Source organism: Hyperolius riggenbachi, chromosome 6, assembly GCF_040937935.1.
Source record: "Hyperolius riggenbachi isolate aHypRig1 chromosome 6, aHypRig1.pri, whole genome shotgun sequence".
Classification (NCBI taxonomy): domain Eukaryota; kingdom Metazoa; phylum Chordata; class Amphibia; order Anura; family Hyperoliidae; genus Hyperolius; species Hyperolius riggenbachi.
In genome coordinates this window covers 200,739,021-200,765,210 of record NC_090651.1, presented here as the reverse complement: position 1 = coordinate 200,765,210, position 26,190 = coordinate 200,739,021, and the positions used below count along the sequence as shown (strand labels likewise).

Below are 26,190 nucleotides of genomic sequence, written 5' to 3'. Positions count from 1 at the left end.
TTTCCAAGGGGAACATATTGTGTGAGTGGAGATCCCATATGGGTCCAGTCATCCAGGCTGGATGACGTTGTTTCTCAAATTGTTAAGAGAACTCTAAAGGTCAAAGTTTCACGGGTAGTTCCCTTCCTGAAAGAGAACCCGACATGGGACAAAGGGGAACAGGTTTTGATCCAAGACGACCACATTTTGTTACAAAGGTTAAACAAACAGTACACTAAGTTAAAGGTAAGATTTCACCATGATACAGATGATCTTAACGAGGTAGAACACAAAAATGAGCAGGTGAGTTCCAGTCTGCCCTGGTGGACAAAGGTTCCGGTGATGTTCCAGGGACACTCGGACGGGGCATCTGCAGTTCCAAAGTTCTTTCTACACCCACTGGTCGTCTGGATGGGGATGACAACTTTAGGCATCATTATCCAGGTGAGGTTGCGGGTTAAAATTACGTAAAATAAATTAACCGGTCCAGGGATTGGTGCCTCATAAACAATCTCCTGAACCAATAGTTTAAATTAAGGGATATACAGGGTTACGGGTATAGGTTTAGTAGTACCTATGATGGGGCTGATTGTATAAAGGCGCTCTTTTAGAAGGCACCTGGCACTGCTCCGTTTTGTAACAAACAAACGAGTTTCACTTTTCTGTGGTCATGCAAGTTTGTGAGTGATACGCAAGTGACGCAAATGCTGAGCATGTGGTATTGAGGGACTTAGAAGTAGGGCTTCCCTAGAGAGCCTGGTTACAGGAAGACCAAGAGGTCTTGCTCTCTCTCTTCCAGGGGTAACCACCGAGAGCAGAGAAGTTGTGTGAGCACGAACATCGAAAAGTGAAACATAAACGAAAGAAACCAGGTACTGGGAGGTTCAGACGCTGGGATCTGCGGGTCAAGCCGTTTTAGGGGGGATTGTTATAATTTAAGTAGGCCTCAGTTATTTGGACTGAGTTAGTCAAAAAGGCTTGATGAGCAGACCTGCCCTTTAAGGGGATTTTCTCTGAAGAGAGAAAATCTGCAGTTCTGTCAGCAGAACTAGAACATACCAAGAAGCTGTTCTGAACAAGGCCGCAGGTCTCCCTGACCTGGGCCTGGAACAATAAACATCAGTCATGTTTTGTAAATATTCACATTCCTGCATGTATGTCAAATGTCTCATTGATTATTAATCGAGTAGGCGGGTATGATGACACCATGAGTGGGTCCACCAATAGACTGATATAGGGGGTGGCGAAGATGATGTCATATTTAACTCTTTCCTAGCCGGTATTAAATCTGGAGCGAGCGATGGAGAACTCACTTCTGCTTCTTCCTTCTGCACTAGCTCGCAAGGCCGACTTGGACCTCTAAGCATGTTATTCCTTTATGTAAGCTGATATAATGTATGCTATGTACATAGGTAGTTTAGTGTAACGTAGGTAGGAAGAAGGTACCTGATAGACTTCGGTAGGGAGTCTAATCAAGAGCTTGTAATGCAACATGAAGAGCGGCATAGCTAGGATATGATGACTGTATCTATCTGTCTTTCTGTGACTTGAATAAATAACGGAAACATTGGAGAAGCCTGAGAAAGTCTATTTCCTGTTTGCTGTGTGGAGAGTCAAGTGATCTCACAGTCTGTGAGACGATGGTGTCGAAACAAGGTGATAAGAACAGTTTATAACATTCCTTACAGGTGAAGCTTTGGTAAGTGCTTATGGGCTTTGCAGGGGGTGGAAGGCTGGTTGCAAGTGTAGACACGTGCATTTTGACATCATCAGTTCAACTTGGATTGCGTAGCTTTGCTTAGTTTTGTGATAGTTCCTTTTACATATGTGGAACACACACACAGAGGGAGGGACCAGTCTTTTTATGCAATGGAGAAACTAGACTCTCAAATGGTCATCTGTCCAGTGCTGCTCGGATACCACTTTTCACTATCTGGATCTAATTCGGATCCGGATACCCAGATATCTGATCTGGGTCGGATATCAGAGTTTAAAATTTTCCAATCCGGATCCGAATCGGATATCCGACCTCAGTATCCGGCCAAATTTGGATATTCGGATAGAAAAACGGAAGTGACCTGAAAATGGTTTAAAATGCTTCCAAAGGTCTCTTTAAATGGCAAAAAACCCTTTCGAGGTGTCTCTCTCTCTCTCTCTCTCTCTCTCTTGGCCTGGATGCCTTGGAAAGGGATTTTTGCCATTGAAGGTGATTTTGGCTTCTGCTTGGATATCTGAACTAACTATCCGCCCGGATTTCGAATTTCAGATAGGAAATCCAAGTTTGCTCAGATAGTCTATTCGGATTTTAAAAAATATCCGAATTGCTATTCAAAGTTCGGATAGTGGAAAAAGTTCGGATTATCTGGGTAGTTCGGATATCCGAAATCTTGCTGAGCACCACTGCATCTGTCTACTCTGTGTACCCTGCATGCACATCCAACATCTAGGAAACAGTGCACAGTTAAAGAGGGAATTCACACTTACCTCTCTCAGTGTTGAAAAAAGCCACATAGCCCCTTGGGGTGAGCCATTGCATGGCGGAACCATCACTCCTTGGAAACACACATTTCAGTTTTACTGTTTTTCCTTCCTCCACAGACAGTAAGGTGGGAGTGATTGCTGTAAGAAACATAACACTCTCATATTTTAACATAAGGGTCCTAGGTTTGAATATCAGGCAAAACACTATATGCATTATAGTACATGATAGTGCATATAGTGCATTATATACATTGGTTTCTTCCCACATCTCAAAAACGTACTGATGAGTTTGCCTTTAATTCATGTTAATGGATGCTTCTGACTCCTTTATTATCAGATTTTTTTAAAATAATTATTATATCTCATAAATGTGTTCAGGTCCATAAATCCAGTAAACATCAAAAGCTTAAAGCAAACCTGAACTGAAAATTAAAAGTCAAAATAAACTTACACATGTCATACATACCTCCCGTGTAGTCTGCTCATCATTCTCTTTCGCCTCTCCTGCGTCCAGCGTCGTACTGACCCAGCGAAGTGCCGATGTTTTGGTCGGTGGGCCCCGCCTCCACATCTCCAGTGGGCCCCAGGGCCAGTGGCGTAGGGATAACTATGGGGCCCATAGACGGGGCGCGTTTTCTGGCTACATGTGTTTTAATATCTTCTTTAATGCAGCCCTGGCTGGGCCATTTCAATAAGTAAAATCACCCCCCAGAAGATTGTTGCAGAGACGCTGCGCAGGCAGGCTAAGGGACTATTTTAACCTTCCGCCTCCCTGCGCTCTCTGTCTCCAGCCGGCAATTAGTTTATAGTTCCGGCTGAACAGAGAAAACACAGCAAGTGGGCGTGGCTCCACCCCTCCGCTCTACAGCAGACAGAGATGGGAATACAGCCAGAGACGAGAGTCACTCTGGTTACTGGAAGAGGCCCTGCCCCCCACGTGCACAGCAGTGAGGAGAAAGCTGCAACAGCGCGGCTAATTTGAATCAGCCAGCACAGACATGTCTTTGGTCCAGCTGATCTGCCTCCTCCACGGAATGCCATTGCCAGCAGGTATTCTTTTATCTCACCCTCTGGCTACCTCCTGCCTGTCAGTGCTGTAGACACTGCCCTCCCCCCCTCCCTTCCGTGTACACACTCTCCTGTCCCAGCACTGAGCTGAGCCTGAAATAGCTGTCAGCTCTTCTCTCTGTTGTAGTTTACACAACTCCCTATCTCCACTCTTTCCTGTCTGGAGAATTCTCACACTATTCATCCCTCGTTTTGTATTTTCTTTTAGTTTACAACAATGTATTGTTTGCACTTTCAGGTTATGCAGTTTATTGTATTCCTGGTGTATGAATTTAGCATTTGCACTTTTTATTTATGATTATTTTGTGCAGTTATTGTCACTGAATTGCAGTAAGTCCTATCCATTTAATACATCTATTTGTGTGGATTACCTACCTTGCATTGCATTTATTTTTCTCTCCTCTGCTAATGATCATTAGCGATACAATTCTCCAAACGATCACCTAATCTCAATATCTTTTGGAGATGATCGTTCGGTCCCACTAGCGGAATGAAAGCTTCTATGCAATTTGATCAGATTAATGGAATAGATTCATTTTCTGGATCAATTTCATTGGTCTGATCAAATTGGTTAGCATCATTACTTCTGTTAGTGATCTTGAATGATTGTTTCCGATCGATATTACGATCGAATCAGATGGTCGATCATCTGGAGAATTGTATCGTTAATGGCCACCTTGACACTAACCTTTACTCTGCCTAATACTAACATACTAACCTCTTTTGCCTATGTACATAAGACGTTTCAAAGTGTAAGCTCACTTATTAGATCACCCACCCTGCCTTACTTAGGCTTGTGTGAGCCCACCCTCCAGGTAATTGATATTAGCCCACCCACCTGGTAATTGATATTAGCCCACCCACCTGGTAATTGATATTAGCCCACCCACCTGGTAATTGATATTAGCCCACCCACCTGGTAATTGATATTAGCCCACCCACCTGGTAATTGATATTAGCCCACCCACCTGGTAATTGATATTAGCCCACCCACCCTCCAGGTAATTGATATTAGCCCACCCACCCTCCAGGTAATTGATATTAGCCCACCCTCCAGGTAATTGATATTAGCCCACCCTCCAGGTAATTGATATTAGCCCACCCACCTGGTAATTGATATTAGCCCTCCCACACCTGGTAATTGATATTAGCCCACCCTCCAGGTAATTGATATTAGCCCACCCACACCTGGTAATTGATATTAGCCCACCCTCCAGGTAATTGATATTAGCCCACCCACCTGGTAATTGATATTAGCCCACCCTCCAGGTGATTGATATTAGCCCACCCACCTAGTAATTGATATTAGCCCACCCACCTGGTAATGGATATTAGGCCACCCACCCTCCAGGTAATTGATATTAGGCCACCCACCAGGTAATTGATTTTAGATTGACTGAGGCCTCCTTTCCACGAACTGTTGAGCTGTGTGCTCAGCAAGCAGTTACCAGGCAGAAGTAAGCAGTTATCATGCAGCAACAAGCAGTTACCAGGCAGCAGTAAGCAGTTGAGAGAGTTTGAGAGGCATTTCACTGCCTATCAGCAGTCCGTGGAAAGGAGGCCTTAGATTCTTAGATTTATTGACTTAGATTAATTGACATAGTCGTGTCACTGACTGTCCTCAGAGGAGCTCACAATCTAATCCATGTCATATGTATGGCAACTGGGACATTATATTAAAGGGGGACTCTATGCAAAGTTTTACTGGGTAGCAGTGTTTCTTCATTACAATGCTGCTAAGTTCATGTACATTTGGCCCTGTCCATGATGCATCATGACCACGCCCACCTTCCGATGCATGGTCATGTTCCTTTTTTCACCGCAGTAATGGGATGTGTGGGCCCCAGGTTGAAATTTCTCTGGTGGGCCCCCAGGGTCCCAGTCCGACCCTGCCTGCGTCCTGTTTGTCTACTGTGATTAATGCAATTCTCCATCCTCCATTTTGAAAATAAACATTACCCATAACAGCTTTCTGGTCAGCACACTGTTAAACTGTAATATCGCCCACTTGAGCCATAGGGAAACTGTAACAATTGGTGTCAACACGCAGAGAGAATCTGATTATTGGTGATCTGCAGAATCACCAGTAATGCAGATATACACCAGATTATGAATGATCTGCAGAATCACTAATAATCCAGGTATGTCTAACCTCTGGACACCTGAGATATGAGTGTATGGTGTAACAATAGCACTTTGAGTGAGAGCCACCGGTGGAACTGGAGGTAGGAAGAAGAAGGGAATTCACCCCAGACTGTGGGTGAATCCCTATAGGCCAAAGGCTCCCTAGGAGAGGGGCCTAGGCTTGGTCGCAGGATGCCCTGCTGCTAAGATGAACAGACTTGCCCTTTACTGGATGCAAGATCCCTGCTCTCTACACCCTAGTGGCTGGCCAAGGTAATACAGGTACACAGTGCTAGTCTTGGGTGTGAGGTCCGTAGTCACAATACCCTGGAACTAGTCTATCTCATAACATAGAATTGATACAGTATCCTAGACTTGGGTGTGAGGTCCATAGTCACAACACCCCGGAACTAGTCTATAGCATAACATAGCATTGACACAGTATCCTAGGCTTGGGTATGAGGTCCGTAGTCACAACACCCGGAACTAGTCTATAGCATAACATAGCATTGACACAGTATCCTAGGCTTGGGTGTGAGGTCCGTAGTCACAACACCCCGGAACAAGTACTCGTAATACCCATCGGGTGTATTAAAGGCCGTCTTCCACTCGTCACCGTCCCTGATACGCACCAGGTTGTATGCACCCCTTAAGTCCAATTTCGAGAAAATTTTAGCATTGGTGATCTGGGAGAATAAATCGTCAATCAGAGGTAGTGGGTAACGATTTTTCACAGTGATCTTATTTAGACCCCACGATAGTCTATGCAGGGACGGAGGCCTCCATCTTTTTTTTTAACAAAAAAGAACCCAGCGCCCACAGGTGACCAGGAGGGGCGGATAAAACCCTTAGCTAAATTTTCTTTGATGTACTCCGGCATTGCCAACTTCTCTGGCCCGGACAGGTTATAAAGGTGACCCCTAGGAGGCATACAACCAGATCTTAATTCAATCGGACAATCAAAGGGACGGTGAGGGGGTAGTCTGTCTGCTGATTTAGAACAAAAGACATCAGCAAAATCTTTATACTGCTGTGGCAATCCTTCCACCTGAATTCTGGTGTTACCCATGGTTACCTTCGCCAAACGATGATAGCAGCGGGTAGACCAGCTCGTTAGCTGACCAGAGGCCCAATCAATCTGAGGGGCGTGAAGTCGCAACCATGGCAGACCAAGGATAATGGTGGAAGTTGCCATTCGTAAAAAACTGCAGACTCTCTCTATGTAAAACCCCTATGGTGATCCCCAACTCCGGAGTCTGAGACAGAGGGTATTTACTCTGCAGAGGAGAGTCATCCACCGCAGTAACTAACACCTTATGACTTAATGGGACAATAGGAATTCCCAGTTTTCTAGCAAAATCATAGTCAATAAAATTGGCGGCCGAGCCAGAGTCGAGAAAGACCTCAGTAGAAACTGTCTGGTCCTCCCATGAAATGGTGCATGGGAGGAGCAATCGATCATCTTTGAGAGGTAAATTCTGCGCGCCTAGGGTGTTACCTCTGACCACTCCTAGGCGGCAGCGTTTCCCGACTTTTTGGGACAGTTCTGTGCTTTATGACCCTCCTCTGCACAGTACAAGCAGAGTTGTTCAGTTTTTCTATGAGTCTGCTCGACCCGGGACAATTTTGAACATCCACTCTGCATGGGTTCAGGGGGAGGTGACGTAGGTGGAGAGGAAGCGTAGGAAACATATCTCACACTACTCCTGCCCCGACTTTGTCTCTGGTACCGTAGGCAACGGTCCAATCTGATCGCTAGAGAAATGGCTTCATCAATGGTTTTTGGCTCAGGATATCCCAACATCAGATTAGACACTGCATCTGATAATCCTGACAAGAAACAATCCAATAACGCAAATGAGCCCCATCTAGCTGACACCGCCCACTTCCTGAACTCAGCTGCATAAGTCTCTACCGAATCCTTGCCTTGCTGCAACATCTTGAGCTTCCGCTCAGCGGTCGAGGCAAAGTCCAGATCATCGTAAATTATAGCCATAGCTTTGAAAAATTCCTCCACAGAGGTCAGGGCCCCATCACCTGGTTGAAGGCCATATGCCCAGGTCTGGGAATCTCCAGTCAACAGTGTCTTAATAAAGATAATTCTCTGTGCGACAGTACCTGAAGCATTAGGTCTTAACCCAAAGTAAGATAACACTCGATTTTTAAAGTTTCGAAAGTCAGATCTATGACCAGAAAACTTCTTGGGCACAGGCATACGTAAGTCTGTAACAAGAGGGGATCGCACTGCGTTAACAGTCGTCAGAAGGGCTTGTATAGACCCAGACAAGGCATTGATCTGGGTCTGATGACTATCCAGCACGCTGATGCAATTCTCCACCGAGGTGGTGAGTGCAAGCAGACGACTGTCAAGTGTGTCCATATTGTTTTGGTCTGCCGTTCTGTAACAATTGGTGTCAACACGCAGAGAGAATCTGATTATTGGTGATCTGCAGAATCACCAGTAATGCAGATATACACCACATTATGAATGATCTGCAGAATCACTAATAATCCAGGTATGTCTAACCTCTGGACACCTGAGATATGAGTGTATGGTGTAACAATAGCACTTTGAGTGAGAGCCACCGGTGGAATTGGAGGTAGGAAGAAGAAGGGAATTCACCCCAGACTGTGGGTGAATCCCTATAGGCCAAAGGCTCCCTAGGAGAGGGGCCTAGGCTTGGTCGCAGGATGCCTTGCTGCTAAGATGAACAGACTTGCCCTTTACTGGATGCGAGATCCCTGCTCTCTACACCCTAGTAGCGGGCCAAGGTAATACAGGTACACAGTGCTAGTCTTGGGTGTGAGGTCCGTAGTCACAACACCCTGGAACTAGTCTATCTCATAACATAGAATTGATACAGTATCCTAGACTTGGGTGTGAGGTCCGTAGTCACAACACCCCGGAACTAGTCTATAGCATAACATAGCATTGATACAGTATCCTAGGCTTGGGTGTGAGGTCCGTAGTCACAACACCCCTGAACTAGTCTATAGCATAACATAGCATTGACACAGTATCCTAGTCTTGGGTGTGTGGTCCGTAGTCACACCACCCCGGAACTAGTCTATAGCATAGCATAGCATTGACACAGTTTCCTAGGCTTGGGTGTGAGGTCCGTAGTCACAACACCCCGGAACTAGTCTATAGCATAGCATAGCATTGACACAGTTTCCTAGGCTTGGGTGTGAGGTCCGTAGTCACAACACCCCGGAACTAGTCTATAGCATAGCATAGCATTGACACAGTTTCCTAGGCTTGGGTGTGAGGTCCGTAGTCACAACACCCTGGAACTAGTCTATAGCATAACATAACATACGAGAGTATTCTAGCTCAGTGTGAATCCCCAGGTCCTTCCTGGTTCTAACACACTGTAAGATCTGACTGAGGTCTGTGTGCTAATACATAAAGCATTCGCAACGACAGACAATGTGAGACTGAGGGACGAGTGGTTATATAGTGCAGCGCTGATCAGCGCCGCCCAGTCCCTTCCAGGCAATCCGCATACATCCTGGGATCAGCTGACCAAGGGAGTCAGCTGATCCCTCTCTGCTTCCCATAAAGCTTCTGTCTCTCCGTGCGCGCGTGTATTCCTCAGCCTATGTGCACAGGAGGGCTGTACCAGATCAGACACATGTCGCCGCGCGTAAACCGCCGGACTGGACGCGGAAATAGCCGCCACACCGTCAGAGCACGTGGCGGCTATTCCGCAATCCTTCACAGAAACATGGACATTACCTTGTTCATCAGTTATCCTTTCAGTTATAACTGACAGCAACTGATATAAGCCTGACAGCAACTGATATATATCAGTTCTGACAAAATCTTGTCAGAACTGGAAGGAATCATTGTAAGAAGAAAATGGTGAGCTTCTGAGAGGAACTAACAGTGAGATAAGTATAAAACATTCATTTGCAGCTACATCATGTGTTTAAATAGTTGTACTCGGTTCAGGTTAATTTTAACCACTTCAGCCTACAGGCCATTTCACCTTAACACCAAAAGCCATTTTTACCTGTCAGAGCTCCTCCTATTCACTTGGCCATAACTTTATCACTGCTTCTCACACTTGAATAATCTATATCTTGGGGGGGTTTTTTGCGACATTTTAAAGAGACGTTGTAACAAAATGTTCAGCCTTATTTCTTCTATCCTATAAGTTCCTTTACCTGTTCTAATGTGGTCTGGATTACTGCAGCCTTTTCTAGTTGCACTGTCTCTGTAATATATCTAACCTTCTTTTCTTTGTCAAGCTTTGTCGACCCAGGGAGGAATGTGCTGCCTCTGCTGTGATAGGGAGAAGTTAATCACACACCCGCCACGCCTCCCTCTGCTCTCCTGTGTGCTGTGTGTATGAGTCACAGGCAAGGTCTCTGCTCACAGCCAGCCTGTCTGAGGCTCACGGAGCTGTGACCTTGTGAACAGCTGTGAGTGCAGAAAGATCAGTTCAAAGCCCAGACAAGCAGCTAAGGCAACACTGGGAGTAACATTCCAGCAGTCAAGTCAGGCTTGAGAGGAGCCACTGCATACACAGGCATCTGCTCTGATGATGTAATTCCTGTTTGGCGCCCATCTTCATTGTTTACAAAAACAATGAATTTTATCACCAAGAAAGCAGTGGGGAGCTGTCACGGACGGTTGCGGGGCTGCAGACGAGTCCTAGAACCGCCGTGAAGAAAATGTGATCGCAATCGATTCTTTGCATCGATTGCGATTCAGATCAATAGAACCTGGATTGGTTGTGTAGGGGCTACCTGTAGCAACTTGGAGTTTCTCTTTCTCCCAGCTGTCATGGAACAGCCGGGAGGAACGTAGGCGAATCTGGAAGATTCGCCGTCGATTTCTTGGTCAGATTTGCCAGTCATTGCAGTCAGCAGAACTGACATTCCTGTTTTTTTTAAATACAAGTTTTTCTCCTCTGCCCCTAATTTAGGTGCAGGATGTCTTTTGCTTTGTTAATTAGCTTGGGCCAGGCCTGTGTCCAGGAGAATGTTTATTTTTAATTACTTCAGGCAGATGTCAATTGCCCACCATTTGGTGAGCCCTTTTCATACACCAGACAGCCTGGCTGCAGCATTACCAGGAAGAAATGAATGTATTATATAATTTTTTGCCTAGTTACAGAATACCGTAAATAGGGTAGTTATGAGAGCGGTATCATTGGATCCGTAGGGTCATGCTGAATCTCTTGATACCAGTCGAGAGGGGCCCGGGGCCCCTATAACCCAGTTATTAAACTTCTCAGGAACTGAATCCTCTACCCTAAGCAAGTTTGGTATCAAATGAACTGGCATATTCTGAGGTATATGAATATGTGATGGTCATGTGTGTGTGGAAAGCGTAAGCCGAGATATGACAAATGTCATATTTGGTGGGCATGGGGAACCCCCCCCCCCAGGGAGCTAACCGCCCCAGTCCAACCCCTGGGCTGTACTTGAGACTCCACCCAAAGATGTACATTGTTCAAAAGTGTCTGCGAGGGACTCCTCCCTCAGTCCTCCAAATTCCATCTGTATGAGAGCTGTCTGCTGCTAGCCAGAGGACACATGGTTAGCGGCCATCTTGTTCGGCCATCTTGCTCTGACTGAAACAAAGAACTTTATGATTTTCCCAGAATGGACATATTTCCACAAACTCTAAGTATTTTCTCCCTTTTTATTTCATACTGGCTATTAATGTTTCAATAATTGTTGATTTTAATGATTGTCTGTATATATTAATTATTTATATTGCACGTAAATAAAGACTTTATCAAAGTCGTTTACTGCTCAGCTACCCTGCTACTCAGCCACACAAACTGAACCCAGACTTTTGGAGAGACGCTACTATTGTATTGTTGTTAGCTAGACAGAATAGAGTGTTTAACCGTTTTAATTTCAGGTCTAGAAATAGCTAGTCAGTGGGTGCTTCTGGCCCAGGAAATCAGAAATGGTGGCAGTTATACCCTGAGATAGTGTGTAAGTTGTAATTATCGTACCTCACAGGCTCCCTTCTGGTTTGTTTGCGACCAATTCCCAACGGGTTCTGCGCATCGACTGCGACCACAGTTTGCATGGTCTGTGTGCTGAAACCGTTTGGAAGGCATTTCGCGTTCCAGCCACCAGGGCTCCTGTGACAGTGTTTGGGAGTGGTTGGGATCTGTGTTGTGCTGAAAGTATCTAAGATAGCGCTAGCGCTATCAAGAAACGAACTAATTCGTTGGTGTAGCTGGAATGCAATATATTTTTTATATACACAGAGAGACTGTGTAGCCAGTACCCCTCCCCAAAAGTTTTATTTTATTTGGCATGGAAATGTCCGGGAACTACAAGAACATGTGCCTGGCGGACCTGCAAAATCCTTGCCAAGCGAGAGGCATTGACGTCGGCCGCAAGAAACAACAGGACCTGGTAACGGACTGTAACAGATGGGATAGCCAGCAACTGCGGGAGCTGGATGTGTCCGCTGAAGTGGATACCAGCCCATCTGACTCACGTCGAGGGGAACCAGAGACTGAAGAACCTGAGCGTACAGAGGTTGAGCAACCTGCGGGCAATGTGGCAACAGTTACGCAGGAGACTGTCAGTGTGAACCCCGATCTCAGAGTTTCTAAAAGTACTCGCCTGGAACCAGCCAGTACTGGACTGTCCGTTTGTGCTGACCCGGTAATGCAGCTGGCATTATGAAAGCTGATGGACACTGACCTGGAAAAGTACATGCAGTACATGGCGGAGCAAAAGCGAGAGGAACGCCAAGCTACGGAATGTGAGCTCCAACGACAGCATGAGCTGAACATGGCAAAAGTGCAACAGGCCAGCCGGAGTTCGCCGCCCAGCCTCCCTGCTGAAGGAGCATCACCCGTAAGTGCAAAATTTATATTTGCTAATATTGAAAAAGACACTGACATTGACTTGTTTTTGCGGTCTTTTGAAAAGGCATGCCGTCAGTATCGTCTGTCCCAAGACCAGTGGGCCAGACATCTGACACCTTTGCTGCGCTACAAAGCGCTTGATGCTTTCGCAGAGTTACCTGCGGAAAAAGATAATGATTATGCTGCTATAAAAGACGCTATCATTACCAAATACCAGCTGATGCCAGAAGCCTATCGCAAAAAGTTCAGGTCCTGGCAGAAAAAGTCTTCTGATTCGTACCGAGATGTGGTCAGCAGCTTGCTCACCACACTCCGCCAGTGGTCTCTAGGCCTCACCAAAGGGTCTTATGATGTCCTGGAGGACTTGAAAGTCCTAGAACAATTTCTGAACATTTGCCCTGCTGATGTACGACAGTTTGTGCTGGAGACCAAGCCTGCGTCAACAACTGTCGCTGCAGACCTTGCTGAAACTTTTGCCTCTACCCGGGTGCCTGACACATGCAGAACTGCACCATCCAGCTGGAGGTAAAGTCAGCCCAATACTCTGGCAGACTTTCCTGCCTCTGTGAGCCGTCCGCCAGAGAGGCCACCCAGCGCAGCTGCTGCGCCCAGCCCTGCAGCATCTGAGGGGGTCACCTGTCACTACTGCCGCCAGCCCGGACACATGAAATTCGACTGTCCGGAGCGGAGGCAGACACCACCAGCATCTGTATCCCCTGTACCACCTGTACCTCACCCACAGCAGAGGCAACCAGCCAGCGAACCACAGCCTGGATCATCAGCAGCCTGTTAGAGTGAACGACAAAGTTGTCACCGGATTTCGAGACACCGGAGCTGACATCGCGTTAGTTCACTTACACCTTGTGCCAGAGGAGAGCATCATCTCCAGCCGATCCCTTGCCCTTACTGGAGTAGAGGGCACTTTTTCTCACATTCCCCAAGCTCGGGTGTCCATCGACTGGGGGGTGGGAGTTCAAGAAAGGGTTGTTGGGGTTGTGAAGGATCTCCCAGTCCCTGTGTTGCTGGGGACTGATTTGGGCAAGCTTGTGTCCTATTACGAACCTGCCACAACTGCCTTGTCGCTCACGGAAGGAGACGGACTCTCCGCCCACCAACAGGTACTTTATACACTTGGGGGGGCACCAGGGGGAGGTGGGTTGAACGTGCCCAGTTCAAGGGTACCAGATTCAATAGTGCCTGCTTCAAAGACACCTGAGTGTGATGCACAAACTTTCTGTCGTGATGATGTAACTGTACCTGAGTTTAATGTACAACCTGTCTGTAATGAAAATGTGTCTATACCTGTCAATGTCATTAATGCATGTGACAATGATGTGCCTGTACTAGCAGTCACCCAGGGTGCTGCCAGAATTGTGGGCTCAGCACTGAACTCCTCGTTCAGTACTGACCCCAGCGAAGAGACCTTTCAGCCGCTGACTTCATGTGTCATGGGCCAGCTGGTTGAAACTGACAGCGCTGTACTCACAACAGCACTACAAAGTGACCCAAGCCTGGAGGCACTCAGGCAGGAAGCCTCTAAATCCCTGTGGTCCCGAGTGCGTTCAGGAGACATGTGCTGAAATCCGCACATGGTAATCCCCTGACAGGGCACTCAGGCGTCCGCAAGACACTTGCCTGTATTCGGAAACAGTTTTATTGGCCCAGGATGAACAGGGATGTAGCAAACTACTGTAAAGCATGTGCCGTTTGTCAGGAACTGGGAAGGTCCAGGGATTTCCGCGGGGTTCCCTTAGGTCCACAGCCACTTAGCAGGTAACCCCTGCGTGCGCTGGCTGTTGACCTACCCAACCTACTGCCTGTTGTCAGCAGTGCCGGCAGACATCACATCCGAACGCAGTGGCGCAAACGCCCTGTCCAGAACGGTCCATGTCGGGTCAAGCCTGAGGGTAGCGGACCGCAACCTGTCCAGGGGAACCGAGCCGCAGGCTCCAATGGGTTTTCCCGCCGTACCGGCAACTCGAGACCCGTCAGCCAGGTTAGCGGCGACGCCACACATCTTGCGGGTGTGTGTCTAAGCCGCCGACAAGAGGGGGGCTGTCATGGACGGTTGCGGGGCCGCAGACGCGTCCTAGAACCACCCGTGAAGAAAATGCGATCGCAATCGATTCTTTGCATTGATTGCGATTCAGATCAATAGAACCTGGATTGGTTGTGTAGGAGCTACCTGTAGCAACCTGGAGTTTATCTTTCTCCCAGCTGTCACGGAGCAGCCGAGAGGAACGTAGGCAAATCTGGAAGATTCGCCATCGATTTCTTGGTCAGATTTGCCAGTCATTGCAGCCAGCAGAACTGACATTCCTGTTTTTTTAAAATACAAGTTTTTCTCCTCTGCCCCTAATTTAGGTGCAGGATGTCTTTTGATTTGTTAATTAGCTTGGGCCAGGCCTGTGTCCAGGAGAATGTTTATTTTTAATTACAGGCAGATGTCAATTGCCCACCATTTGGTGAGCCCTTTTCATACAGGGAGAGCAAGGAAGCTAGTCACAGCTTGACACCAGACACCCTGGCTGCAGCATTACCAGGAAGAAATGAATGTATTATATCATTTTTTGCCTAGTTACAGAATACCGTAAATAGGGTAGTTATGAGAGCGGTATCATTGGATCCGTAGGGTCATGCTGAATCTCTTAGATACCAGTCGGGAGGGGCCCAGGGCCCCTATAACCCAGTTAGTTCTCAGGAACTGAATCCTCTACCCTAAGCAAGTTTGGTATCATATGAACTGGCATATTCTGAGGTATATGAATATGTGATGGTCATGTGTGTGTGGAAAGCGTAAGCCGAGATATGACAAATGTCATATTTGGTGGGCATGGGGAACCCCCCCAGGAAGCTAACCGCCCCTGTCCAACCCCTGGGCTGTACTTGAGACTCCACCCAAAGATGTACATTGTTCAAAAGTGTCTGCGAGGGACTCCTCCCTCAGTCCTCCAAATTCCATCTGTATGAGAGCTGTCTGCTGCTAGCCAGAGGACACATGGTTAGCGGCCATCTTGTTCGGCCATCTTGCTCTGACTGAAACAAAGAACTTTATGATTTTCCCAGAACGGACATATTTCCACAAACCCTAAGTATTTTCTCCCTTTTTATTTCATACTGGCTATTAATGTTTCAATAATTGTTGATTTTAATGATTGTCTGTATATATTAATTATTTATATTGCACGTAAATAAAGACTTTATCAAAGTCGTTTACTGTTCCGCTACCCTGCTACTCAGCCACACAAACTGAACCCAGACTTTTGGAGAGACGCTACTATTGTATTGTTGTTAGCTAGACAGAATAGAGTGTTTAACCATTTTAATTGCAGGTCTAAAAATAGCTAGTCAGTGGGTGCTTCTGGCCCAGGAAATCAGAAGTGGTGGCAGTTATACCCTGAGATAGTGTGTAAGTTGTAATTACCGTACCTCACAGGCTCGCTTCTGGTTTGTCTGCGGCCTATTCCCAACGGGTTCTGCGCATTGACTGCGACCACAGTTTGCATGGTCTGTGTGCTGAAACCGTTTGGAAGGCATTTCGCGTTCCAGCCATCAGGGCTCCTGTGACAAGCGTCGAAAATGTCACAGATGGGGCTGGAAGAAAACAACAAACAGGCTAGTACGTTTATTTATGTAAGATTTTCACAGTGCAGATTATCTTTAAGATTTTTGTGGGCGATACTTGTTTTCAGTAATTACTGTATTTTCTATGCATGATTTTATAGGAAAAAACAAGAAGAAAAATGCAAAAATACACTATGGCCTCGATTCATAAACAGCAGTGCGATAAAAAAAATCTTGTCGGGAAAATACCGCACTCGGTATTTTCCCGGTCTGTGTGCTAATTCATAAAGATTTCCCCAGCTGCCCTTGGAGGTCGGTAAATTACCGCAGCCCATTGAGCGGTAGAGTAGAGCAGTGTCTCGATCCTCTCTTTGCCCTGCAGAAATGAATCACACAGACGGCTCTCTCTCGCTCTCTCCACTGATGACTCAGACAGATGAGTCACACAGTCTTTCCCTGCCTGCTGAAATGATTCACACAGAGGGCTCTCTGACTCTCTCCACAGATGAATCAAACAGACTTTGGATCTCTGCACTTTTGCATTCATCAGAGCTGTCAGAGCTGTCGGTAACGTGTTAAGACCTCACCAGAGGTGTCGGTAACTACCGCCAGGCTTACCGCTTGTTGAAGGCTTTATGAATTGGCATTTGCTGACAATTTACTGACGTGTTGTCGGTAACTGCAGCCAAGTTGGTAATTTATCTCCCTGGTCGGTAATGTCAGCATTTCATGCGGTAACAGCCTTTATGAATTGACATTTTGCTAAGTGGTCGGTAAAGTCTGCTGTTTTCAGCATTACCGCATGAGGTAATGCTTTATGAATCGAGGCCTATTTCACCAATTCCATTCCCTATAGTTTTAAAATAAGCAATGCTGCTATAAATAAAGCCCACCCATTTTTTTGCCCATTAGTCCCGGCTAACACAACATTTAAATTATGTCTCTAGTACAATGTATGGCGCCAATATATTATTTGGAAATAAAGTTGTATTTTTTCTGTTTTGGGTTTCTTTTGTGTCCTGTCAATTGCAAAACCTGGGGCCATATGCAAGTCACTTTTTCACCTGAGTTTTCTCCTAGGTGATGTTTTCACAACTTGTATTTAAATGCCTTTTAAACTGCCAGCAAGCAAACAAATACTCAAAAAATGTGTACAATATGGTTTCGCATACTTTTTGGTACTTTTTCAATTACAAAGTGCTAAAAAGATGTTTTAAATCACAGAAAAATTATCTCCCAGGAGAAAACTCGGGAGAAAAAGTGAATTGCATATGGGCCCTTATGTACTGCAATAACAGTAATATACCCTCATGACATATATATTAAAAAAAGCTGAACCCCTAAGGCAACTGTTTATGTATTTTTTTGTTTTACTTTCCTGTGTTTGCTTGGTAACTGGGGGGGGGGGGGGGGGGGAGAGGGGGCTTTGGAAGGGATTCATTTTATTATTTATTTTATTAAAAGTGTGTGGTGTTTGCAGTTTAACTTTTTGCCACTTGATGATGCTAAAAACACAATCCTAATTTACCAATCCTGACTTTCCTTTCGTCATTATGAATGGACATGGCCCCTGATCGGGGTCATCTCCATTTATTACAGGCACTACGATTGGTTCGGGGAAGCCTTGCTTCTCTTCCCCAACCACATCCGCCGCTTAAACACTGGACGCATATACGTGTCCAGTTAGACTTAAGTGGTGCCTATCTGGATGACTATCAGGCCCGGACTTACATCACAGGAGCCTATAGGCACAGAAGTTCTGGTGCCCTAGACTCCGCCCACACATTCTGACAGGAATGCTCACCAAAGCACTCCCCAAATGTGCTGGCTGGCCCAGCTAATGCCTCTCCCCTGCCTAGCATAGTTAGGCAGAAGTACCTCCCAGTATTGGGTAGCCATATGAATCTCCAGTAGCTAGAGGTGCCCTAAATATTAAGTACCCACAGAAGCCCTTAGGTATAGGTAGTCAGACGTGCCCTGAAATAGGCAGATGTACACATTTAATATAATATTGAATGCCACTGCCTGCAGAGAAGGTGAAAGTATGGACCATTTGTAAAAAAAACATGAAATGGGACTGGAGTGCCAGAAGTTCCAGTGCATGGCAAATATGGTGAGACATACCGTATGACAACTGGGAGGGAAAAAATATTCAAAAATGATATACCACCTGCATTACAAGATATAATATATGTATATATACAGTATATCTGTATGCGCATACAAAAACACTATTAAAACACCAACATGCAATGCCTTAATTTATGCATGTGTTGTAGTCAGAGCCGGTTCTAGACAGGCACATATGAGGGCGGGGGCAGTCAAAAATGGGTAGGGGGCATCATGTTCGAGGAAATTTGCGGCGTGCGAGGCGCGCAAAGTGAATGGTCATGATGTTATGTAGGCAGGGCTAACTGTAATGTAGTTATACCAGCTAATGTAGTTACATAAAAAAATGACGTAATTGCACATAATGACAGCCAGCGTTTCACCAGTAAATACACGTAATGACAGACAGCTTTCACCAGTTAATGCACGTAATGACAGACAGCCTTTCACCAGTAAATGCATGTAATGAGAGACAGCCTTTCACCAGTAAATGCACATAAGAGGCAGTGTTTCACCAGTAAATGCACATAATGACACACAGCCTCTCACCAGTATATGCACATAATGACAGACAGCGTTTCACCAGTAAATGCACGTAATGAGAGACAGCGTTTCACCAGTAAATGCACATAAGAGACAGCATTTCACCAGTAAATGCACGTAATGACAGAAAGCCTTTCACCAGTAAATGCATGTAATGAGAAACAGCGTTTCACCAGTAAATGCACGTAATGACAGACAGCCTTTCACCAGTAAATGCATGTAATGATAGTCAACATTTCACCAGTTAATGCACATAATGACAGACAGCCTTTCACCAGTAAATGCACAAAATGACAGACAGACAGTGTCCCCAGTATAGGTAGCCAGGTGTACAGTTGTCCCCAGTATATGTAGCCAGACATATAGCTGTCCCCAGCATATTTAGCCAGGCGTATAGGTGTCCCCATTATATGTAGCCAGGTGTATAGGTGTCCCCAGTATATGTAGCCAGGCATATACTGTAGCTGTCCCCAGTATATGTAGCCAGGTGTATAGATGTCCCCAGTATATGTAGCCAGGCATATAGCTGTCTCTCGTATATGTAGCCAGGTGTATAGCTGTCCCCAGTATATGTAGCCAGGTGTATAGATGTCCCTAGTATATGTAGCTAGGTCTATAGGTGTCGCTAGTATATGTTGTCAGGTGTATAGCTGTCCCCAGTATATGTAGCCAGGACTGTAGTTGTCCCCAGTATATGTAGTCAGGACTTACCGTGTCCCAACTCCCAGTATAGCCAAGTGTATAGATGTCCCTAGGTGGGGTGGCAGCAGAGAGAAGCGGGAGCAATGGGCACAGCGGTGGGGAAGGGGGACGTCTTCACCTCCTTTCCCTCACCTGGGGCTCCCCCTCTCTCTCTCTCCCCTCCAGATATGAGTTGCTGGCAGCGGCACAACACTTCCTATCTTCCCAGCAAGGGAGAGAGATCTGTGCGCCACTACTCTGGTCTAGTCACAGATCTTTCTCCCGCTCTGGGAAGAGAGGAAGTGTTCTGCCGCCGCTCCCAGCCGATCATATCTGAAAGGGGGGTTAGAGAGGGGGAGCCCCAGGTGAGGGAAGGGGGGAGACGCCCCCCCCTTCCCCACCGCTGTGCCCATTGCTCCCTCTTCTCTCTCCGCTGCCACTCCACCAGCTTGAGGGGGTACAACATTTATTTGAGGGTCAGGGATAAGCAAAAATGCAAAAATTATTTTAGCCGAAAAAAATCACTGTTTTCGTTTCGACAGGCGAATTTTCGGTCAAATATTTCCACGTTTATTTTCGCCTAATGTCCGTTATTTTTGCATTAAATTGCAAAGCCCCCTTACAAGCTACAGTCACCAAGTTAGCAGAGTGTGTTAAGTAGAGCAGTGGGTATAAGGGGAAAAAATAATTTTTCAAAAAGACCTTATAGTTTTGGAGAAAATCTATTTTAAATCTACGCCTCAATATACATAGTGATTTAAATTAAAAAAATGTTTTTTATCAAGTGCACGTGTCAGTATTATTTATTATAGAGGCAGAGGGGAGCAGCAGCTCGGTCAGAGTGACCATCACCCCCATAAGGCAGGAGAAGCAGGCAGTATACATATCCCATAAAATGACAGTGGCGGGGGGAGCAGTGGCTCGGTCAGAGTGACCATCACCCCAATAAGGCAGGAGAAGCAGGCAGTATACATATCCCATAAAATTACAGTGGCGGGGGGAGCAGTGGCTCGGTCAGAGTGACCATCAACCCCATAAGTCAGGAGAAGCAGGCAGTGTACATATCCCATAAAATGACAGTGGCGGGTGGAGCAGCAGCTTAATCAGAGTGACCATAACCCCCATAAGTCAGGTCCAGGAGAAGCAGGCAATGTACATATCCCATAAAATGACAGTGGTGGGTGGAGCAGCGGCTAATGGTAGAGGATCAGCAAGATAGCCAGGGAACTGGTATTGCTTAAAAGGAAATAAATATGACAGCCTTCATATACCTCTCAATTCAGTTGTCCTTTAAAGGACAACTGTAGCGAGAAGAATATGGAGACTGTCATAATTATTTCCTTTGAAACAATACCAGTTGCCTGGCTATCTTGCTAATCCTCTGCCTCTAATACTTTTAACCATAGACACGGAACAAGCATGCAGCAGATCAGGTCTTTCTGACATTATTTTCAGATCTGACAAGATTAGCTGCATGCATGTTTCTGGTGTGATTCAGACACTACTGCAGCCAAACAGACCAGCAGGGCTGCCAAGCAACTGGTTTTGTTTTAAAAGAAATACATTTGGCAGCCTCCATATACCTCTCACTAAAGTTCTCTTTTTAAAAAAAGACTTTTGCTTTAGAATACAACTACAATCCAGCCTGCTGTAGCTTGTATTTGTGGAGATTTTCAAACCACAAACACACAATAGACTTCAAATAAATGAGCAGTAGCTAGCTAAGCTCTCTCTACACCTATCACATCCATTAACTTTTCCCAACAGAGGCTGGTGTGTCAGAGAGCATGGGCTTGATTCACAAAGCGGTGCTAACTGTTAGCACGCCTGTGAAAACCCCCTTAGCATGTCTAAACGAGCTTTTCGCGCGCAAAACTTTATGCGCGTAAAACTTTATGCGCGTAAAACTTTATGTGCGCACTGCACAGGGTGCTCCGTGCGAAGTGCACATTAAAGCCTATGGGACTTAGTGCGCACATAAGACTTTGCGCGCGATCTGATTGAGAAATCCGGTGCTAACCTACTTAGCACCCTGGTTAGCACGTCTAAAGACTTTAGACGTGCTAAGTAGGTTAGCACCGCTTTGTGAATCAAGCCCCTAGTCTGTTGTCTGATTGGTTGTAGTTATATGGTTCCTGGGTCAATTGTGCTGCTAAGAATCATGGGAGGTCTAATATGGGGAGAGAAGACATTACTTCCTATCAATTTTCAATTTTTCATGCTAAGCACATGTCTAATATAACAGTTATTTTCGAAGTTTCGCACGTCCCCTTTAATTTTCGCTACTGGTCGAAAACACAAATATTTCTGAAGATTTTCGTGAAAATTCTGCGAATTCGAAAACAAGATTTTCGATGCGAAAATGACTGTGCAGAAAGCGTGCGGGGGAGGGGGGTATACTGGTCTTTGGAAGGAGGGGGCCCCATCCAAAGTTTCGCAGGGGGGCCCAGTGATTTCTAGTTACGCCCCTGCTCTTTACACTAATAAAACAGACCAGCATGACCCTGCAGCCTGACGTCTGCCTGGCCGGGAAGCATCCTTATAATTACTGCCTGTAGAGGGAGAGGAGGGGAGCAAGGTGATGGCTGAATGGCTCTCCATAATGTAACTTTTGTGCTCTGATTTCTGTAGGATGTAGGGGGAGTCCGGGCTGCACACTGCACAGAAGCTGCTATCCACTGCTCTCCCAATCAGCTAGAGCAGAGCAGCAGCAGCCCATGTCATGTCATAGATGCCTGCATGTGAGAGAGAAAAAGACACCCAGGTAGGGCAGGGGCCATCTTTTAAAGGAGCAGGCGCCTGTAGGCACGAGTCTTATTTATTCTATTGTAAATCCGGCCCTGATGACTATAGTCATCCAGATAGGCACCACTGGAAGTGGTTATGGTGAAGTGGTTAAGATACAACACAATCTGAATAATCTAATTGAAAATATTATTGTTCAGTAAAAATTGTACCACTAAAGGTGGCCACTAATGATCAAATCTTTTTCATCCAATTTTACCAAATCTATGTAGTATAAGGGTAGAATAACGGTAAATTGAGTCAATAATTGAATGAATAATATAGGCAGTTCCCTTATATTACATAGAAATGATAAGATTGGATGAATACAAATGGAGAATTAGGCACCTTTAGATTCAGACTTTACCAAAGTATAAGTTGGCATTGGTAGTTAATGCTAATCTAAGTTTATCAGCCAGACCTAAAGTTATGGATTGAATGAGAGTACTGCTAACTGTTGAAGATAGGGCTAGGCATTGTTTCAACAGCAGCTATAGGCAAGTCATAGAGAAAGGGATAGGGTTAGGCATCAGGTAATGGAGTGGTTAAAGTTAGGCAGTTGGTTAAGGTTAGGGAGGAAGGAACCTGCAGCAAAGGGGGACTTTGGTTACTGTTAGACATGACAGAGCGGGGAGGTTAGTGCTAAGCATCTTAACCTCCTTGGCGGTAACCCCGAACGTAGCCCTCCAGGAAATCCCGTTCTTTGAACAGGATTTCCTGAAGCGGGCGGGGGGATGCCGCTGAGCAGTGGCTATCATGTAGCGAGCCCTGGGCTCGCTACATGATATAAGAAAAAAAAACTAAAAAAAAAAAAAACTGCTGCGCTCCCTACTGGCGGAATTTTTTATAAAGCCAGGGGGGTTAAAGAGCTTTCTGAATGATTACATAGAACCAGACTTAACCAACACTGAGGCCACGTTCACAGTGGTGCATTGCAGTGTGGCACAATGGCTGCTTTGTATTGTGGCTCTTGCAGTTGCCACACTGCAATGCACCACCTGTGGGATGTGCAATCCGTTGAGTTGCTTTCCTGCTGTTACAGGGAACCCAACAAGCACTGTAAACGTAGGGGTAATTTGCCTTTCAATTATCATATGTGCAATCTCTTATCCACATTTCTACTGGCGGTATTATTTTAAAATTTTTGGTCCATGTTCTGGACTTTGAACATTATCCATGCCATATTTCCAGAATTCTCTAAATACATCAAATATTCCTGGGCATTTTTCTCAAGTACCTAACTACGGGCATACTATTACCATGTATATTTCAATATTTACTATTACCGACTATAAGTCAGACTATGGTTTTTGTCATAACAAAACGTACTATTGTGCTTCCATTTCTGTATTTTTCTACGCATTTGATTTTCCATAAAAAGATTAAAATACTCTAAGTAGTAGACAGAATGAGCCGACAGGGTAACATGTGTAACCCTATTTCCAGCTCAGTGGCAATGTGCCGCTGCCGCGATTGTTCGTTCACACTTACCATACCATACATAGTCTTGCATTGCTGCACAGAGATGGGACAAGGTCCTCAAGCACCCAAGGCTGAGACACCAAAGTGCGCCCCTCCATCCCTGCCACCCCAGCCATCACACACTGATTGCTATTAGACTAAGAGGCGCCACAGGGCCCACAACCTCCCCAACACCTTAATCTCTAGTTATCTGGCTTGCAGTCACTGCCATGTATCCCCTTTTATTATTTCTTTCTGCTTCAAACACAATTAGGAATGACAGCTGAATGAATTCTGCGCCCCCTCCTACACTGCGCCCTGAGGCTGGAGCCTCTCCAGCCTATGCCTCGGCCCAGCCCTGTTGCTGCATAATATGTGCAGTAGGCACGGATAAAACGGCAACGCGCTGCAGACTTTGCAAAGGCCTTGCATCGATTTTGCTACTTCACTCGCGTCACCATAGTGTGTAAGTTGCCATAGACTTACATTGCTCTTGCGACGAGGTGCAGCAGGGGTGAGTATAACCATGCTACGAAATGCAGTAAGTGTGAAAGTAGCCTGGGTCTAAATTGACTGATCACCCAATAATATCACACATTGGGATTGATTCGCTAAGACAAATAGCATGCCTTATCAAAGTTAACATGACTTATCAAAGTTAACACGCCTTATCAGAGTAGCATACGTTTGTAGCGCTTGTTATGATACTCTGATAAGGCGTGTTATCTCTGATAAGGCGTGTTAACTTGGATAAGGCATGCTATTTGTCTCAGTGAATCAAGCCCATTAAGTTACAAAGCAAATGTATTATTTTTGTTGTTTTTGTTTCTACAGATTATATTATTATAGTCCTAACACTTTTCTACAGCTTTAAGAATCTACTGAACAATTGAAATCAACTGTCCCTCAATCTGATGTCACTGCTAGAATTTTGAGGGAAGCCAATTAACCTGCTTGTATGTTTTGGGATGTGTGAGGAAACTGGAGTAGTTTGAGAGATCAAAACAAATATGAGAAATACAAACTTTACACAAATTGGATCAAACATCTGATAATTTACCTCATGGGTAAAACCTCATTTTGAATTCACTAAGGTGTTATATATTTATTGAATGTTTTAACTATAAAACGCTCAACAAAGCGATAACACCTTAGTGAATTCAAAATTATGAAATTATAAAATTATGAATTCAAAATTATTTTACCCATGAGGTAAATTATCAAACGTTTGATAAAGTGTTTGATAAAGCTTAGTGAATTGAGGCCATAGTGTCCAGACAGGTATTTAAACCTGCGGTTACTTGTCCACTGTGTATAAAACACACAAGTACTGATTTATCAAGGCAGATGCAGAGGACATTTGAGGAAAAGTGGAGCAGTTGCTCAGAGCTATTTATCTGCTATACGCATATTTTAGCTATTTGGATGAAACAATTCAGACTGGCTTCTCTAGGCTGCACTTTTTACTTTCTTTGCATCTGTTTTAATAGGTCCATTTTACTATTAAAGAAAACAATGAATGGTCAATTATTAGGACCTACCTTCTACAGAAAGCAGTGACCCCAGTACGCATAGCAATGCACACAGTACCATGAGTCCTCTCTGTGTACTGCACTTCTTTATCTGAACTTCCTGCAGACAGAGGGAACTGTACTTGTCTGAGCTGATTGGGGGGGCCACGGAAATATATTGCAGCCACTGACATCAGTGGGTTTATGAAGTACATGCGGTCTTTCCGCTTTGAGAAAGTTAGCTGTTATAGCTTCACCACAAGACAACACAAACAACCTTCACTCCCACCTAAAGCATAGAGCTCAGGGGCTATGGGAAAGGTAGCAAAACGTGTTTATGAGAAATAGTAATCTCACATACTGTACTTAAAGAGAACCTGTACTGAGTAAAAATATTTAAAAAAAACACATGAGGTAACCTCAAATGAACATTGCATAGTTACCTTGCCATCAGTTCCTCTCAGAAACTCACCATTTTCTTCTGACAATAATCCCTTCCAGTTCTGACAATATTTTGTCAGACCTGAAATATATCAGTTGCTGTCAGTAAAATATGAGTTGCTGTTAGTAAAATATCAGTTGCTGTCAGTTATAACTGAGAGGAAAACTGATGTACCAGGTAATGTCCATGTTTCCCTATGGCTCAAGTGGGCGATGTTACAGTTTAACTGTGTGCTGACCAGAAAGCTGTTATGGGGTAATGGCTATTTTCAAAATGGACGACGGAAAATTCCCTTGATCACAGTGAACAAACAGGACGTGGGACAGGAGAAAGACACTGAGGAGTAGACTACATGGAAGGTAAGTATGACTTGTGTATGCTTATTTTGACTTTTAATTTTCAGTTCAGGTTTTCTTTAACATCTAGCCTGCTTTTACTCAGTTCTATTATTTAGATGATGGCGTACAGCTTTATAGAAAAAAAAATCATCCTTCACCCCAGTGTAGCTCACTGAAAGCCCAGCTCCAGGAACAAATGATTCATATTCCTGCGCAAGCTTTTAGAGCCCAGGCTTGTTTTTCTCATACACCTG

General features: G+C 45.2%; 1 protein-coding gene across 7 annotated transcripts in view; it reads right to left on the bottom strand.

Moving 5' to 3' along the window:
* LOC137522629 (cytotoxic and regulatory T-cell molecule-like) overlaps positions 1-25,264 on the bottom strand; it is a 147,072-nt gene extending 121,808 nt beyond the window's left edge. For 5 of the 7 annotated variants that reach the window (XM_068242705.1, XM_068242706.1, XM_068242709.1 and 2 more), the window contains exons 1-2: positions 25,187-25,264; positions 2,464-2,598 (exon numbers count right to left, since the gene is read on the bottom strand). In XM_068242705.1, the coding sequence (XP_068098806.1) occupies positions 2,464-2,598; positions 25,187-25,238 (187 nt within the window). In that variant the 5' untranslated portion in view covers positions 25,239-25,264. Of the gene's footprint in view, positions 1-2,463; positions 2,599-2,926; positions 2,972-25,186 lie in introns of those variants that run through there. The other 2 variants (XM_068242707.1, XM_068242711.1) reach the window with 2 other exon arrangements.
* Between the last annotated feature and the right edge of the window lie 926 nt (positions 25,265-26,190).